Below are 14,934 nucleotides of genomic sequence, written 5' to 3' on the forward strand. Positions count from 1 at the left end.
TGAACTCGTTTGCCAAACTAACCAACCTTCAGGGTTCAATTCTGAAACATTGAAGGTGCTGTTTGAAACGAGGGACTGCAACATAGTAAGGGACAGATCTGTGTGATTATTCCAATCAGGATAAGCACCCAGATCCGGGATCGAGGGGGAAATTAATTTTTTAGATATAGCCAATCCAAAACAGGTGGTCTGAAAAATAGATGAATTCAAAAATAACATATGGTTTGGTATAAGACAGGCACGATGCAAAGCTTCTGTTCCCTGTACCTGCCACGGTTTAGTTCCCCAAACCGATTTAAGATCGATAGTAGCTTTCCATAGGTCATACCCTCCGATAGCCAATTTATCCATAGAGGATTTAGAATATAATAATTTGGTGTGTGTCAATCTAATCTTAGAAGCAGTTTCTGCTGCCAATTTAAAATAAAAAGAGGCTGGATTAGACACACTAAAATCCGAAAAGTACTTGAATTTTTTCACTAAAGTGGCAGAACTTCCAGACATAGGGACAGGACAATGTTCCCATTGGGTGAAATTAACAAAATTTCGAAAAGTATTTGCTCTGTGTAGGAAATGTGTGCCATAATGTTGATAGCAAAATTGTTCACCGTAATTTGCAGTGTTTAAATATAAATCTTCAGCATCAAATGCAGCATAATATTTCAAATCAGAAAACAGTGATTCTATCGCTTGCACATCTCAATCATCCGATCGGATGTTTTGTTTAACTACATCACCCATAGAAACACGAAAAACAGTGGGCACATTAATCACTTCGGTGGGACCATGAATCTGAAAGTTCACAGCATCCCAAGCAATTCCATCACGTACAGGCCAGGCGGTGATGTTCACAAAAGTCTGGTCCCTTTTCATGATGTGTGATGAGGAATGGGGGCTAAAGTTCCATCAATTAATCGAATTGTAGATCGTTCATTCAGGTAGTGTCCATTGATTAGTCTAAAAAACACTACCACGAAGCCAATGGACATGAACAAAAAAATACATATCAGCACCAGCCAGATGTAAGTCCAAGGTGCAACCAAAAAATGTCTCTTGAACCAGGCAAAAAATATAGAAATTTTGGAAGGGGCAGTGGAAGTCAATGATTCAGTTTCAAAGGAAGAATGTGACTGGGCAACTGTTGTCGATTGTAATAGAGGCAAAGGGACTTCTGCAGGATAAGCATACTCAGGATCATCAGGTAAACCACCAGCAGTAGATGGTATAGACGGAGCATCAACTGTAAGCATCTCAATGGAAACCTTAGGCAAGATGTTAGAGGGTGGCACCACTACAGTATTTCTCAGCATTGATGGACAAGAAACTGAAGGTGTCATACTATGGAGAATCGGCCACCCGCTGTAGCTTGACATTGTCAATTTAGATGTACCTGTTATCCTTGCGACCAGGAAGTGGAGGTAAAACAACTGTACGCGTACCCAGGACTCCAAGCACCGGGACCGGTGCACGATAAGCGGGGCCGAACTCCTTCTTGTTCTCCACCTTCTCACGGACCAGGTCACCAACTCTAGGTAGCCAGCCGACTACCGGAATCTGGAGCGCAGCTTCGGATGTAGAGGGTACGTGTTCCTTTGCTAGAGTGTCTCTGGCTTCTTGTAGATTCTGCAATATAGCACAGTGGTCATCTAGGTCAAAAGGCGCGGCAGCCGCCATGTCTAGACCATCAAGGTCTGGGACAAACATTCTCACTCCAAAGAGCATCATGTACGGGGTCCTCCCACCCAGAGACCTTCTAGGGAGATTATTAAGTGCACGTTGCACGTCATACAAGTGGGTCAGCCAGTTCCGGCCTGTACCTAACACCCTCGCTGTCAAAGATTGCTTTAGGTCACGGTTCATTCGCTCCACAACACTATTGCCCTCTGGCCGGTATGGAGACGAAAATTTGACTTGGACCCCCAAACTTCTCATGGCCTCCTTGTACGCCCTTGAGGCGAACGCAGGGCCCTGATCAGAATGAAGGGTACCACATGCAAAACTCCCTACAAAGACACGCAAATCCTTGATGACAGTTCTGGCATCAGCACTCCTTTGTGGCCATACCCACAGGAAACGTGTGCACGAATCAACTGCAACCAAGATGTACTTGTACGCAGTATCAGAGGTAAAAGGACCGCAGTGATCTAAATAAACACACGCAAGTGGTTGATTAGATATATGCAGCTGTGTTTGTGGTGGACGCGCTGCAGTTGAAGGTTTTATCTGCTGGCAAATGTCACAATGAAGAACGTATGCCCACGCTTGTTTGTACAAACCGTACCACCAGTAACGTTGCTGCAAAAGAGATACAGTAGCCGACACCCCGGCATGCGCAGACGCAACACCCTCGTGGGCAGCTGATATCAAAGACGGTCTGCGGTCCGCGTTGGGAATCAATCTGTCACCAACGTCGTTAATCCTCACTAACGGGATGTTATCAGGACTTAAGCGATAATGGTATCGAGAAGGGAAACCCTTCGGAAAGTTTTTCCCGGTCTCGGAAGCAGCAATAGCTGCCAAGATGTCATCATCGATCTTACTTTTGGATCTTGTAACTGCTGCTACTAGATATGTCGCCACTGCGGTTTTTGGTGCCTCGTCAGCCAAACTGTTACCGACAGCATGGACACCAACTCGTTGGTGACCAAGAGTGTGAATTACATTCACGAGTGGCAGACTGTCCTTAAGTTCTGTCACTCGAACCCAAAGCGTTTTATGCTTTATTGTGCTACCTTTGGAGTCACGAAAGTCATTCTGGATCCAAAAATGTAGGTTGTCATTGTAAGATTGAACACAATAGAACGAGTCACACACTATAAGAGTAGGGACCCGAGGTTCAGCATACTCCAGTGCAAGCACCAGAGCACGAAGCTTCGCTAACTGCGCGGTACAATCACCCAATGACTGCGTATGCACGACATCAGATTGGAACTCTCCATTTACCAATGCACCAACAACAATTGCGCAGGCTGCTGAATAGGCGTGCTTTGATCCAGTAGCGGGTTGCGCAGACCCATCATTGTAAATGACACAACGGTACTCCTCTAGCGGGCGCAACGTCAAAGGAGTCGGATGAACTAATTCATATTCCAAGAACTCCTGAGTCTGCAACGCCACGTCAAAGATATATGTGACGTCTGGCGAAGCCAAGGAAGTTGCCCATTGTATCCACCTTGGATGCAAAGCCTTAGAATTTGGTACACTAGCTTTAGTTACTGCCTCTAGTGCAGGGTACGGTGTTACCACCAGTATGTGCTTTCCTTGTGATAGCGCTCGTTCTTTCAGGATCGCCATCTGAACTGCTGTCAGTACTTTTTCGACAGCTGAAAAGCGCATCTCAGCTGAAGTGTACAAATGAGATTTGTAAGCAATGGGGACGGTGTCGCCCTCATTGAACGTTAAGTAGGTGAAACCAACTGCGCCTGGAACAATTCTAATGACCAGGTTTGTGTGATTATCACGAGTTTGTAAGAATTTAGAAGCTAGAAGATCAGACTGCAAAGATTGCAATGCAGCAGAATGCTCTGGCAGCCAGCAAGATTTGGTAAAAGTTGGTTGTACCAAAGCATAAAGTGTCTTGATACGCTGGGCATAATCAGGAATGTAGGTACGACCGAAATTCAGAAAGCCCAGCAGTGATTGCAATTTTTTCAGTGTCGTAGGGGCACAAAGGCGTGCGCATTTCTCAAGGAACTGCGGAGCCAAGCCGCGACCCTCACTGTTGAGTTCGTACCCCAAGAACAACACTGTGAACTCGGCAGTGTGGCACTTTGCAAAATTTAATTTGTAACCGAAGTCTGCAAACATAGTAATTATGTTATCCAAGCGAGCAAGGTGTGGAAGCAACTCGTCGTCCGTCAGATAGATGTCATCTACATACGAGTATGCTTCCGGGTCTATATACTCTAGGAGCGAGACCATTCGAGCAGCAAAGACCCCAGGGCTGTTCTTATAGCCCATTGGTAGCCTTTTAAACCTTCTTTGTTTACCGCCCGAGGTAAAAGCCGTCCACTCACTACTCTGAGGGGACAGGTTATGGCTGTAAAAGCCATTGGAAATGTCAAGTGTGGTTTTAAACCGTTTTCTCACAAGACTATCGACGAGAGCCGAACTGTGTGTATTCTGTACTGCGCACGTCCGGCAGTGCGAATTTAAGTGCCGGTAATCCAAAACTAGGCGGTACGATCCGTCAGGCTTCGTCACAGTGAATAAAGGGTTATTCATAGGTGACACACATGTTTCAATTACTCCCTGATACTCCAATTGCTCAAGGATTGACGCGACGTGAGATCGAGCCTCGCGACGCATGGGATATTGGGGTTGAGGCTAGGGATCGGACTGTAACGGAATCTCATGTTCGGGAGATATTGTATCCCAGCCCACTTGATTACGATACAACGCAGGTGCTTGCACCTGCACCCACTCCCCGGCTAACCTGTTAGAATGTTCCATCGGCACTGCGTGCCCAAAGGAGGGGAGGATAACCCCCTCCCCTCTAGGAGCATCTAAAACGAAAACCGGGGGCCAATCCGCCTCCGCCAACAAAATGTCATATGTGGAGGACAGATTTTCCCAAATAAACACTCTAATTCTGCGGCGTGTGTCACCCTCCATTTTGAGGATTATGTCAAACATTCTCTCAGGGGCAGCCACGCGAGTATCAGCAGTTTCAACACTCACATATGTATCAGTTGCTGTCACCTCCAGAAACGGACGCAGTGCCTGCCGCACTACTGTAACTTCCGCCGCGCTGTCTAACACCGTTAGAGCCCATGTCCGGTTCTGAAGTAGTGTCCGTACCATCTGAGGCATATCTCGCGGTTAAAGCAGCAACTTTCTTTTTCTGAAATGGAGGTCTCTGTCGTGCAGATTCTTCCTGCTTGCCTTTTCCGTCCGTCTGGCGGGGCTGCTCACGACCTTGGGCACCCCTTCCTCTTCCACAGTCTCCGCCACCAGATTGTGAAGCCGATGTTTCCTGTGAAGAACGAGGAGAGCGTTCAGAAACCTGAAATCTATCAGGTGACTTTATACTAGAACGATCGCGCAAATCATATTTGCGTTCAGTAGACGACTGAACTGGAGATGCAGAACGTGACCTCCGCTTCTGTTGCTGTTTCCCCTGTTTTTTGGCTCGCCAACTTTCCTTTGGAAACTTGTGCTTTTCGTCTTTTGTTGACAAACTCACCTTAGTCTGCTGTACTACATCAGGAATTTTAACGGTGGGCTTCACGCCTAGAGCGCTACGTCCCACCATTCTGTAGGCTTTTGCAATCATTTTTGCAAATTCCCTGGGCCTGTCGGCAGGATCCACAAGCTCCAGCATATTGCCAACTTGGAACTGCATGGCATCTCCATTTAGGTTTCCCATTACCATGGAACAAACCACATCGAAGCTGTCGACAAGCCTCATTCCCAATTCAATGGCCGCCTCTGCACCATGATTTTCCTGTACTTTCTTGATAACAGAGGGTAGTACAGACATAGACGGAGTGCCGTAGCACTTCGAATAGGTCGCAGCAAAGACCTTGCCCCAATTGTCACAATCGACAATATCAGGGACTAAGTCTTTTGGCAAAGTAATGGTGAGTATCCTGTGTTTATCCACAGGAGAAGTGTTTGGAAATACGGCTTCAAGTTGATCAAACTTTTCAGCAAGCCAGTAAGGAAATTCATCCTTATTCAGGGGGCGCTTGCCAACAACCGCATTAACCATCACTGGACTAATGACCACTGCACGGTGGTCAGTCGTGTGACCCGCAACCGCAGGTGCCCCCACCTGCACGTTGCGAGACACGTACTGCACTAAAGCCCTATGGACCGTAATCAGGGCAGTGTGCAGTACCCGTAAGTCCGCCACCCCAACCGTCAAGTAGTCGGGGTGGGGTGTAAAACCGGCCAGCACCGGCCATTCAGCCGTTGCAATTGACAAAGGGCCCATTCTCGGCGGTGCAACCGTATGGGGGAGGGCGCCATTAAACCAAATGGTATGTTGCCAGGCAGAAATAGGAATTTCCAGTGTCCTATACGGGGCATAAGCTGCTGGCACCTGTGTGGCAGTGTAGGTGTGGAACGTATTATCGTCCGCATCCACCCCAGGAAAAGTCATCCAAGAGTAAAACAACTCATAAGGGTACGCTGCGTCAGCGCTCACCACAAAGACCACAGCCAGCCCGTCATCAGGCACCCCATACGTCCTCAAGTGTTGACGCAGAGGAGTCCGACTATGCGCGGCTATATTGACCGCCATTAGGACACACTAAAGAGTAATAACAAGTTCTACAGTAGCACTTGGGTTCAGAAAAACTAACCTTTTTAATTATCAAGCTTGAAAGAACCTTTAGTCGAAACCTAGGTAGGTAAAGCCGTCACTCCCGTTATCCGGAAACCAGAGTGAGGTCGTTGTGGACTAATAAAAAGCACTACTAAGGCGTCTCAGATCATAAGACCAAACGTTAGGTGCGCCATGTTGCAGGGATTCTGCGTATGCACAGAACTATGCGCAGGAAACCAGGACCTTAGAGAATTGTGGTGTACCAGAAACTCCCCTCAGAACCAAGAACCCCTTATCCGACTAGCTTAGTGTCCCATTCGTTAGCCTAGATCTAGCTAGGCGGTCCCAATGTATAGACAACCCAGAACAAGCGACTTAGATATTCTCAGGAGTGGTGGGAATCCGAAATACCTGTTTGTACATATATATCAGTCCACAACAGATTAACAAAGACACGGTGAAAGTTTAAAGAGTTTATTTTATAAACCTCGCGTCCTAAGATGCAGTACTTTGGCTAAAACTAGTAGACAAATGGTCAAGATCAGAACCATCAGCATTGTTACAATACCATACAGAATGAAAGGAGCAATCATAATAATAATGACAGTGGTAAACAGCCACACTCCTTTCTCTAGCAACTAATAGGTTATTATTAGACTAATAGAAGGTCTCTTAGGCTATAATGGGGGACCCCATACCGTATAGATCAGCTTAGTGGAATCACATCACAAGATCAGCTAGGCTCTTTCCTGCATCAGCTCTTCTGTTCGAATGAATCTAAAACATCCTGTTCTGCAAAATTAAAAGCACTTGTCCTTCAGATATTGGCAGCTGCATGTATGATATGTCTAAAAAGTGGTACGATCAATCTAATCACAACACTCTGTACCTTCTATTGACCCAGACTCGTTCTTTACATGATGTACAGACCAAGGGCACAGCTCACTGTTAAGAATGTTAAACAACAGACTGTTATCCTGTAAGGCAAAGTCGAGTAAGCATTTCTAAAATGAATAACATATAACAATAGTGTCGCGTGCAAAGCAGCAGAAACGGCAAGCTGGCTTTCTAACAGTTGGCTCGGTTATGCTAACTTAGTGTTGTAAATAGGGCGTGGCTAATCCACACTACAATACCAGGCACTAAAGGTCCTCTCACTTGTTAAAGGCCCTCACCTTTGACTCAGGCCTTTAACACTGGGGTGGGTCTTTCATATAGCCTTATAGCCCGCCATAGCGGGCTATACCGGCTGTTAAAGGCCCGCTGCAGCGTTAAAGGCCCGAGTCGAAGGCGAGGGACTTTAACAAAGCAGAGGAACTTTAAAAGCCGGTATAGCCCTGCTACGAAGGGCTATAAGGCTATTAGAACATTCTGCCACTAGAGGGCAGAATGTTCTAACAAAACAAAGCCTTCAGGGAGCACGAGGGGATTGAAATCCCCTCAGGCTCCCTGAAGTCTTTGTTCACAGCCAGAGCTGTGAACAAAGACACATTGGAATGTTGGAGCTCCGGGCTTATACCACCCATTGTAAGCCCGGAGCACTCCATTGTTTTCAATGGAGCTCCCAACATTCCAATGTTCTAGTAAGTGGTATAGCCTGCTACAGGATGCAATAAGTCTACAATACATACCATTGCTATTTATAGTTAGGAGAGAATGCCCCCTTACACCCCGTACCAATTCTAATTCTGAAAGGTTGCGAAACCAATTATGCGAGTTGGTAATGCATTTCCAACTTGTTACTACATGAAGTACATTGCAAATGCAAAAGTCTTACGCTCAAACCACGTGGTTTTGTGAATTGCAGGTTTTTCAAATGCAAAAGTGTTTATTACATTGGGCCCTAATTTTCTAACAACTGTGTAATACTTTAATTTGTCTTTACGACCAGCCACACTTCTACAGTACAATTTATTTGAGTTGTAGCTCTCTAATGCCCATCTCGTATGACGGAAATGATCCTAAACATAGTGGTCTAGTTGTATGAAGGTAGATTTGCCTTTTTACAGTATTTGATCTCATGTGAGCAACATGACTTCAATTTCCTTGCCTTTAAAAATACAGTGTCCATTGCACCACACCTCAGGTAGTAATTTGATTGTAGCTTCAATTTGAGTAAACAATTACTTTATTTTAAATAAATTAAATTGAATAAAACATATTTTTTCAAGTTCAAATTGAAAAATAAATACCCCCTAGTGTACAAAAATATATTTTTTATGAATTAATAAATATTAAAAAGGGTCTATCTAAAATTAATTTAATTTTAGTTAATACAATTTATTGTTACATTATTTTTTAAATGCAAAAAGGTATTCAAATATGTTATAATTAGATACAATTATGTACTAGTTTTATACTTTTAACATTAAATAATCGAACTTAAAACAAAATTCTTATTATTCCTATATTTTAAGTCCCCACCGCAATTGATTTGTATGGGAGGATGTTGCAGTAGTAGTGGTTGGTAACGTGTGGTGCTGCATTTACTTCAGCACTGAGCTGGAGTAATTTACTACTGTTTACAGTCCCATTTTGGCTGTAGAAACTTCAGAAGTGTAGTTTGTGAATTGCAGTGGGCTTACTCTTTTGTGAGTGTGTACACTTCCCTCCCTAAATCTCTCCCTAACCCTCCCGTAAACACTCCTTCCTCCTTCCTAATGACATCTCGTTTGATAGTAAGTAGTCCCAATTTTCCTGCCACTCTTCTCTGTCTCTCCCACATTTTCTACTAAAATTAATTATTATGTGAGCGAAGACTCCAAATGTGGGCTGGAGATCTCTGTGCAGTAAAAGAGAGGAGTAGAGGAGTTGTAAATTCTGCATAAAGGTTTGTGAATAGCATTTTGTAGCATGGTTGTAGTCCTATTGCAGTACTACAAAATGCAGTTCATGGGTGCCCTTATCCTTTGCTATGTCCCAAATAAAGGATCAATAGAGGAAAAAACAAAAGTTGATCTGTGACATTTTTTGGTTTCTTTCAGACCTGCAAGTTCTGCTGTTGTGTCATTGGCTTTTGGACGTTACGTAATCGAACCTCTTTTTATCCCCTGCCATGCACCTATCTTGGCTGTAAAGCTCATCACTGCTATAGGAGTCTGTAAGTATGTCTGTAGACGTGTGTGTGTGTGTGTGTGCGTGTGTTTGTGTGCATAACGTTACACACCCTTAACGCTTGTGTTACAGCTGGTCTAGCTAAGTATACAAGATCACTACAAATTATAGGTAGCCATTAAGGGACGGCAAATTTAATTAGGTCACCCTTTGACTTGAGCCAATTTGGCACACTTTGTGATTGACTCAGTTTGCAAAGTTTGAAGAGTTTACCAACATTCCTAACTTGCTTGCATTCATAATATGCCACCATTTTCTGAGGATGATAGCTGCTGTGGTTAAGGTCAACACTAAAGATACAAAGAAAGTGATGGATGGAATGCTTGAAATAATCACAGCCTCTGGTATTTACTCAGGCCTCATCCTAATTCATTGTTATTTTGTACTCCTTGCCACCTCAGTTTTACCTAAACCATATGCAAATCAGTATTGATCCTGTTCCAATAGGAATAGTGCAGCCCGAACTACCAGGCCAGGTCGTTCCTGAACCAAAAGATAAGCAACCCAGGACAGGATTTCCCTAAGTTAGGGCTCATCAGGCAGGTATAGCTTGGTTTCAGTGGCCTAGTGTGCTCATGACCCCATCTGGGCATACCCGTCCCACTTAGGGCAACACCCTAAAGTATACAAAAAATGATAGATGGAATGCTTGCACTAATCCCAACCATTGTAAATTACTCGGGTTATATGCCAGTACATTGTTATTCTGCACACCAAGCCACCTCACTTTGATCCCAGCCATATACAAATCAGCCTTGACCCTGGTCCAATGGAATCAGTCCAGCCCGAACTGCCTTTCCAGGTAGTGAATGCCAGTAACAGGACCAACACTGTTTGAATCTTTGATTTTAACTGGATATCCTTGTCTGAATTGGGATGGCTCCTAAATGTATGGTGGAGAATGTGGCCTTTAGGTATAAAGTGGTTAGCTCTTTCTGAAGAGAGCAACAGCCTCTAAACATGGAGCTCATGCACAACTGATTGGATTGTATTTATTTATGTGTAATATGCATATGAAGCATGAGAAAGGTGCAGCCGTGTACATGGGGTAGAAGGCAGGGAATTGAGGGATGGAAGAAGTGAAGGTCAACGATTCCGAGAAGATGACGATATGGTCTCTTAGCACTGGAGACACTGAGATGACAATCATGTTAGACTAGCAGGTAAAGCCAAAGCTGGATATAGTTTCACAATTGTGGGAGACACCCTAAAATGTACCTTATTTTGCTTTCCACCAGTTTACTGGATTGGAGACGGTGTTAACCCTCAATTTTTATGAGGCAGTGTGTCCCTGCTTTTAATCTTCAAATTAGCAGAGTAAACATAGTTCAATAAGTCCACTCAATAACTGAGTTCTAGATCAATGAAAAGTTAAAGGATCTTACTACAAAAATTCAAAGCAGTAGAGTCAATGACAGAAAGGCTCTCAAATGCAGATTTATTCAGAGGATGATACATCTGGAAATATTGTAAGTCACAATAAGGAACAAAATCAGAATTTGGGAAGAATCCATAGTAGAAGAGGAATGTCTTCTGGCTAACCCCCAAGATCAAGGGTTTCCTGTACATAAATCTTGCATAGCAAATTAATAATCTGACAAAATCATCATGCTGTGAGCAAAATTAGCATTTTTTAGCAAATCAGAGCACAAGACTAATACACGTCTTTATTTTACAACATGAGCACCTCGACAATTCCAAAAAAATTACTCAACACCCTCTGTGCTAATGTCATCTGGAAATGTTTGAACAAATATAAAATATTAGACAAAAATACATTATATTAGTAAATGTTTCCAGTGGAGAAACAAATGAGCTAGATATGTGTTGCAATCTTACAATGGCGCCAGACAAAGTTACTTGTGAGCAAAACAATTCAGCAATTAAATAAACTAATATGACCTCAATTTTAACTGTGCTGCGAAGCCTGTGGGGTGAAGATGTAGATAGGGAGGAAACCCAAGAGTGAGTGATAGATATGGCTTCCATTTTGTCTAGAATGGCTGCTAACAGAGGAATGTGGCGTAAATAAAACATATTAATAAATGCTCTTCTACACATCAGATCAATTTTGTTTCAATTGTAATTGTTAATTTAGTCTGTATATGTAAAATATGTAAAATCCCGTGTAAAAGGAATATTAATCATTATTTTTAATGTACACAATATAAACTCTGGAAAACCATTCCACAAATCTGGGTTCTGATTATTTTATAATCACTAACTAAAGTGAATAAACTTTCTTAATCGTTCAGTCTGCATCATTTTCTTCTTTTTTCTAGAACTATCCTCCACCATCTTTAGTAGGTGGTAAACACTATGTTTGATATTGTCCATCTCAAAACTTTCAGACCACTTCCTCTTTACTGGTGTCTTCTCATTTGTTTGTATATGAGTACAAAGGTATGCAGTTCCTCAAAGAGAGCTAGTAGAGAGATGTATGAGTCCACACAGTCAGGAGGAGAATCCTCCTTTTAGGAAAAAGACCCTCACACATACGGCAGACTGGCTGTCATATATCGTCAGCACGTGGCCCAGATGTCAAGTTTCATCATTAGGTCTGCTCCGAATCTGGGCGGCGCTGCAATCCCCGATCGGCGACCTTAGTGGCGCCTTTTAGTGGAGATCTTTATTCCTTTTAGTTGCCGGTAGGTGAGTGCAGGTGAGGGCCCTAAGGTGAAAAAAGTGTGTGGTGAAAAAAGTGTGTTAAAAGTAAGTAGTGGGAATCCTAAGTAACAAAGTTTATTTAATAGAGGGGGTCCCACTCTTAATTAAAAACAATAACTTGTGTAATACTACAGTTGTGATGTCTGTTTTACGCTATAGTGATGTGTGGTCAACATGTTTCTTGCAATTGGTTAAATGTAACCGCAATTCTTCAGGACCAAGTACTTCACACACTTATTGGTAGTGGTAGCGACTAGTGGGGCACTTACCACTGGTACATCACCCAAATAAGTGGTTACTTATAGAGGGGAGATAAAACGCCTGCAATGGAAATACAGGGAGACAAACATACATATCAAACAATCAACTTGATAACATAGGTATCGCAGAAATCGCCTTTAAAAAAAAAACTGCAACCATTGGGTGTCATGCAGTATTCATATTACAGTGGTGGCCAACTGTGTGGTAGCGATATGTTAGAACAACTTTAATAGTGACTTAATCGTGCCAAAGTGTGATGAGTGCTCTTGTAGAAACTACAATTTGCCTACTACGGGGAATAATCATAACAAAACTAAGGGATCAAAAGGTTAATTGGAATAATCAACTCACCCTGCAGAGCAAGGCTGCGAATTTCAACGAGGTGGCGCTGGAAGGAGACACCGAATAGTACAGTGTCCTTTAAGCACAAAGAAGGAGGGGGAAGACAATGTAGCCGCAGGGATCTGTTGTTAAAAAAGAGCGTATCCCAAAAAAATACCAGAACAAAATCCGCATCTAGTAGAACGCGGAAGTAAAGGTGTCACGACTTCAAGGATTACTTACTCAAGTCCGCAATGCGGGACGCCTTCCCACCTACCCTGTGTCCGCGCCGGCTCGGGGGACACTGTCAGAACCTGGCGGGTCGAATTCATAGCGGTGGGGAGCCAATGGGGGACGAGAACCAAGTAATTGATCGGAAGGGTAAAGACTAGTATGCAGTTTCCTTCCGGTCACATGAGCTTGGGAGTTCGCCTGGTGACGCTCATGTGTAGCGGAGCGTGCCACATCATTACCTGGAAGTGACGTGGGGGGTACACGTGATTCGTAAACAGTAAGGAGTGGTTCTTACGATTGTGTAAAACCGCTTGTTGTCATGGCAACGTTATTGTAATCGCGGGCGTCCCGCGTCACTCTGTGTTAGCTGTTGATGTGACGCTGAGGTGTGGAGCCCAAACGATCGAGTGTATGCATATCAGTCGCATGGTGTGTTGAGTGGTATAATAATTCAGTATGGACGCTAAGAGTATATCTGGGCAAAAACATGCTGAATCAGCCGTATATTAACCACATGGTGCGGAAGGTGGTTTAATCATGTGGAGTAGAGACTGTAATAAGTCAGGGCAGACAGGCCCATCCTAGACGTAATTACAACAAAAAGTGTTTCTAGTGATAGAAGGCTCTTAATCTCACCCATAAAGTAAAGACCAAGGGGGGGAGAGGAAAAAACTATCCAGCTGGTCGCTATCACTGTAAAGTATCAAATAATTACAAGACTACTCCAGGGGATGTCTTCGTTCAGGCCTTCATGGTGGGACGATAGTCTCATTACCCACCTTTGTTCCAGTGTGAATAATTTTGCTTTTTTGATATTTTTGAAGGATTGAAGAACTGTCCACTGTAGAGAATCAGGAGAATATCTCCAATAAGGAAGAAGCAGCACTACAGTCACTAAACAATGACCCCCTCATCACCATTAAACAAGCAGACAAGGGGGGCGCTACGGTAATTATGCCAACCAGTGATTATCGCACTGAATGTGAACGCCAACTCAGTGATAGGAAATACTACACTCCTATCCAAGAGGACCCCACCAATCGGCTCAAGACACTGATCACGACTATGGTCTTCCATGCAGAAATCCAGGGCTGGATCACGGAAAAAGAGGCTACTTTTTTAGTCACTGATGAACCAAGAATCCCTTACTTCTACTGCCTGCCCAAAATACATAAGGGAACCAATCCGGTTCCTGGGAGACCGATCGTCTCCGGAATTGGATCCCTGCTGGAACCTCTTTCCCAATTCGTTGATCACTTCCTCAAACCACTGGTCCAGGATACTCCCTCATTTCTGAGAGACACTACTGATGTACTCAGGCTTCTAGAGGGTACTCAACACCAGGGAGAAGTTGATTTTCTCATCACCCTGGATGTTGAGGCCCTTTATACAAACATTCCACAAAGGGCAACTCTTGATGTCATAGAGGATGTGCTGAGCGGGCTAGATTGGGTATCACCCACCCCCCGCCCTTTTATCATTGAGTGTTCATCTCTAGCTCTCACTGAAAATTTTTTCGAGTTTGAGGGCCAATTATTCCATTAGATACAGGGCACCTCGATGGGGAGCACCTTTGCCCCGAGTGTGGCATGTCTCTATATGGCAGCCTTTGAGGAACGAGCCATTCTCAATGAATCGAACCCTTATAGAGCCAATATCCTACTATGGAAGAGATTCATTGACGACATCCTGATCATCTGGAAGGGTGACCAGGCCCATTGTGACGAATTTTGCAAATGGATTAACACCTTGAATCCATACCTAAGATTCACAAGCACTATTTCCGACCAACAACTTCCCTTTCTGGACCTCCTGATCCGATTAGACGATCACAAAATGAATACCACACTCCATCGGAAGTCCACTGATAGAAATAGTCTATTACGTTTCGATAGCTATCACCCCCTGGCCCTAAAACAGAATCTACCCTTTGGCCAATTGCTCCGAATCAGGAGGAACTGTAGCTTTGTTACTGACTTTAAAAAGGAATCTAGGGTCCTGACGAACAGTCTCCTCCAGAGGGGTTATCAGAGTCGAGATATCATGAGATCTTACAAGCGTGCCCG

The 14,934-nt window shown here is 43.8% G+C and overlaps 1 protein-coding gene across 1 annotated transcript in view; it reads left to right on the forward strand.

Moving 5' to 3' along the window:
* LOC146854137 (cystine/glutamate transporter-like) overlaps positions 1-14,934 on the forward strand; it is a 478,984-nt gene that overhangs the window by 48,911 nt on the left and 415,139 nt on the right. The window contains exon 3 of the mRNA XM_085651904.1: positions 9,256-9,371. Coding sequence (XP_085508030.1) covers positions 9,256-9,371 — 116 coding nt within the window. The remainder of the gene's footprint in view (positions 1-9,255; positions 9,372-14,934) is intronic.

This window comes from Triturus cristatus, chromosome 4_1 (genome assembly GCF_964204655.1).
Source record: "Triturus cristatus chromosome 4_1, aTriCri1.1, whole genome shotgun sequence".
In the NCBI taxonomy this organism is placed as follows: domain Eukaryota; kingdom Metazoa; phylum Chordata; class Amphibia; order Caudata; family Salamandridae; genus Triturus; species Triturus cristatus.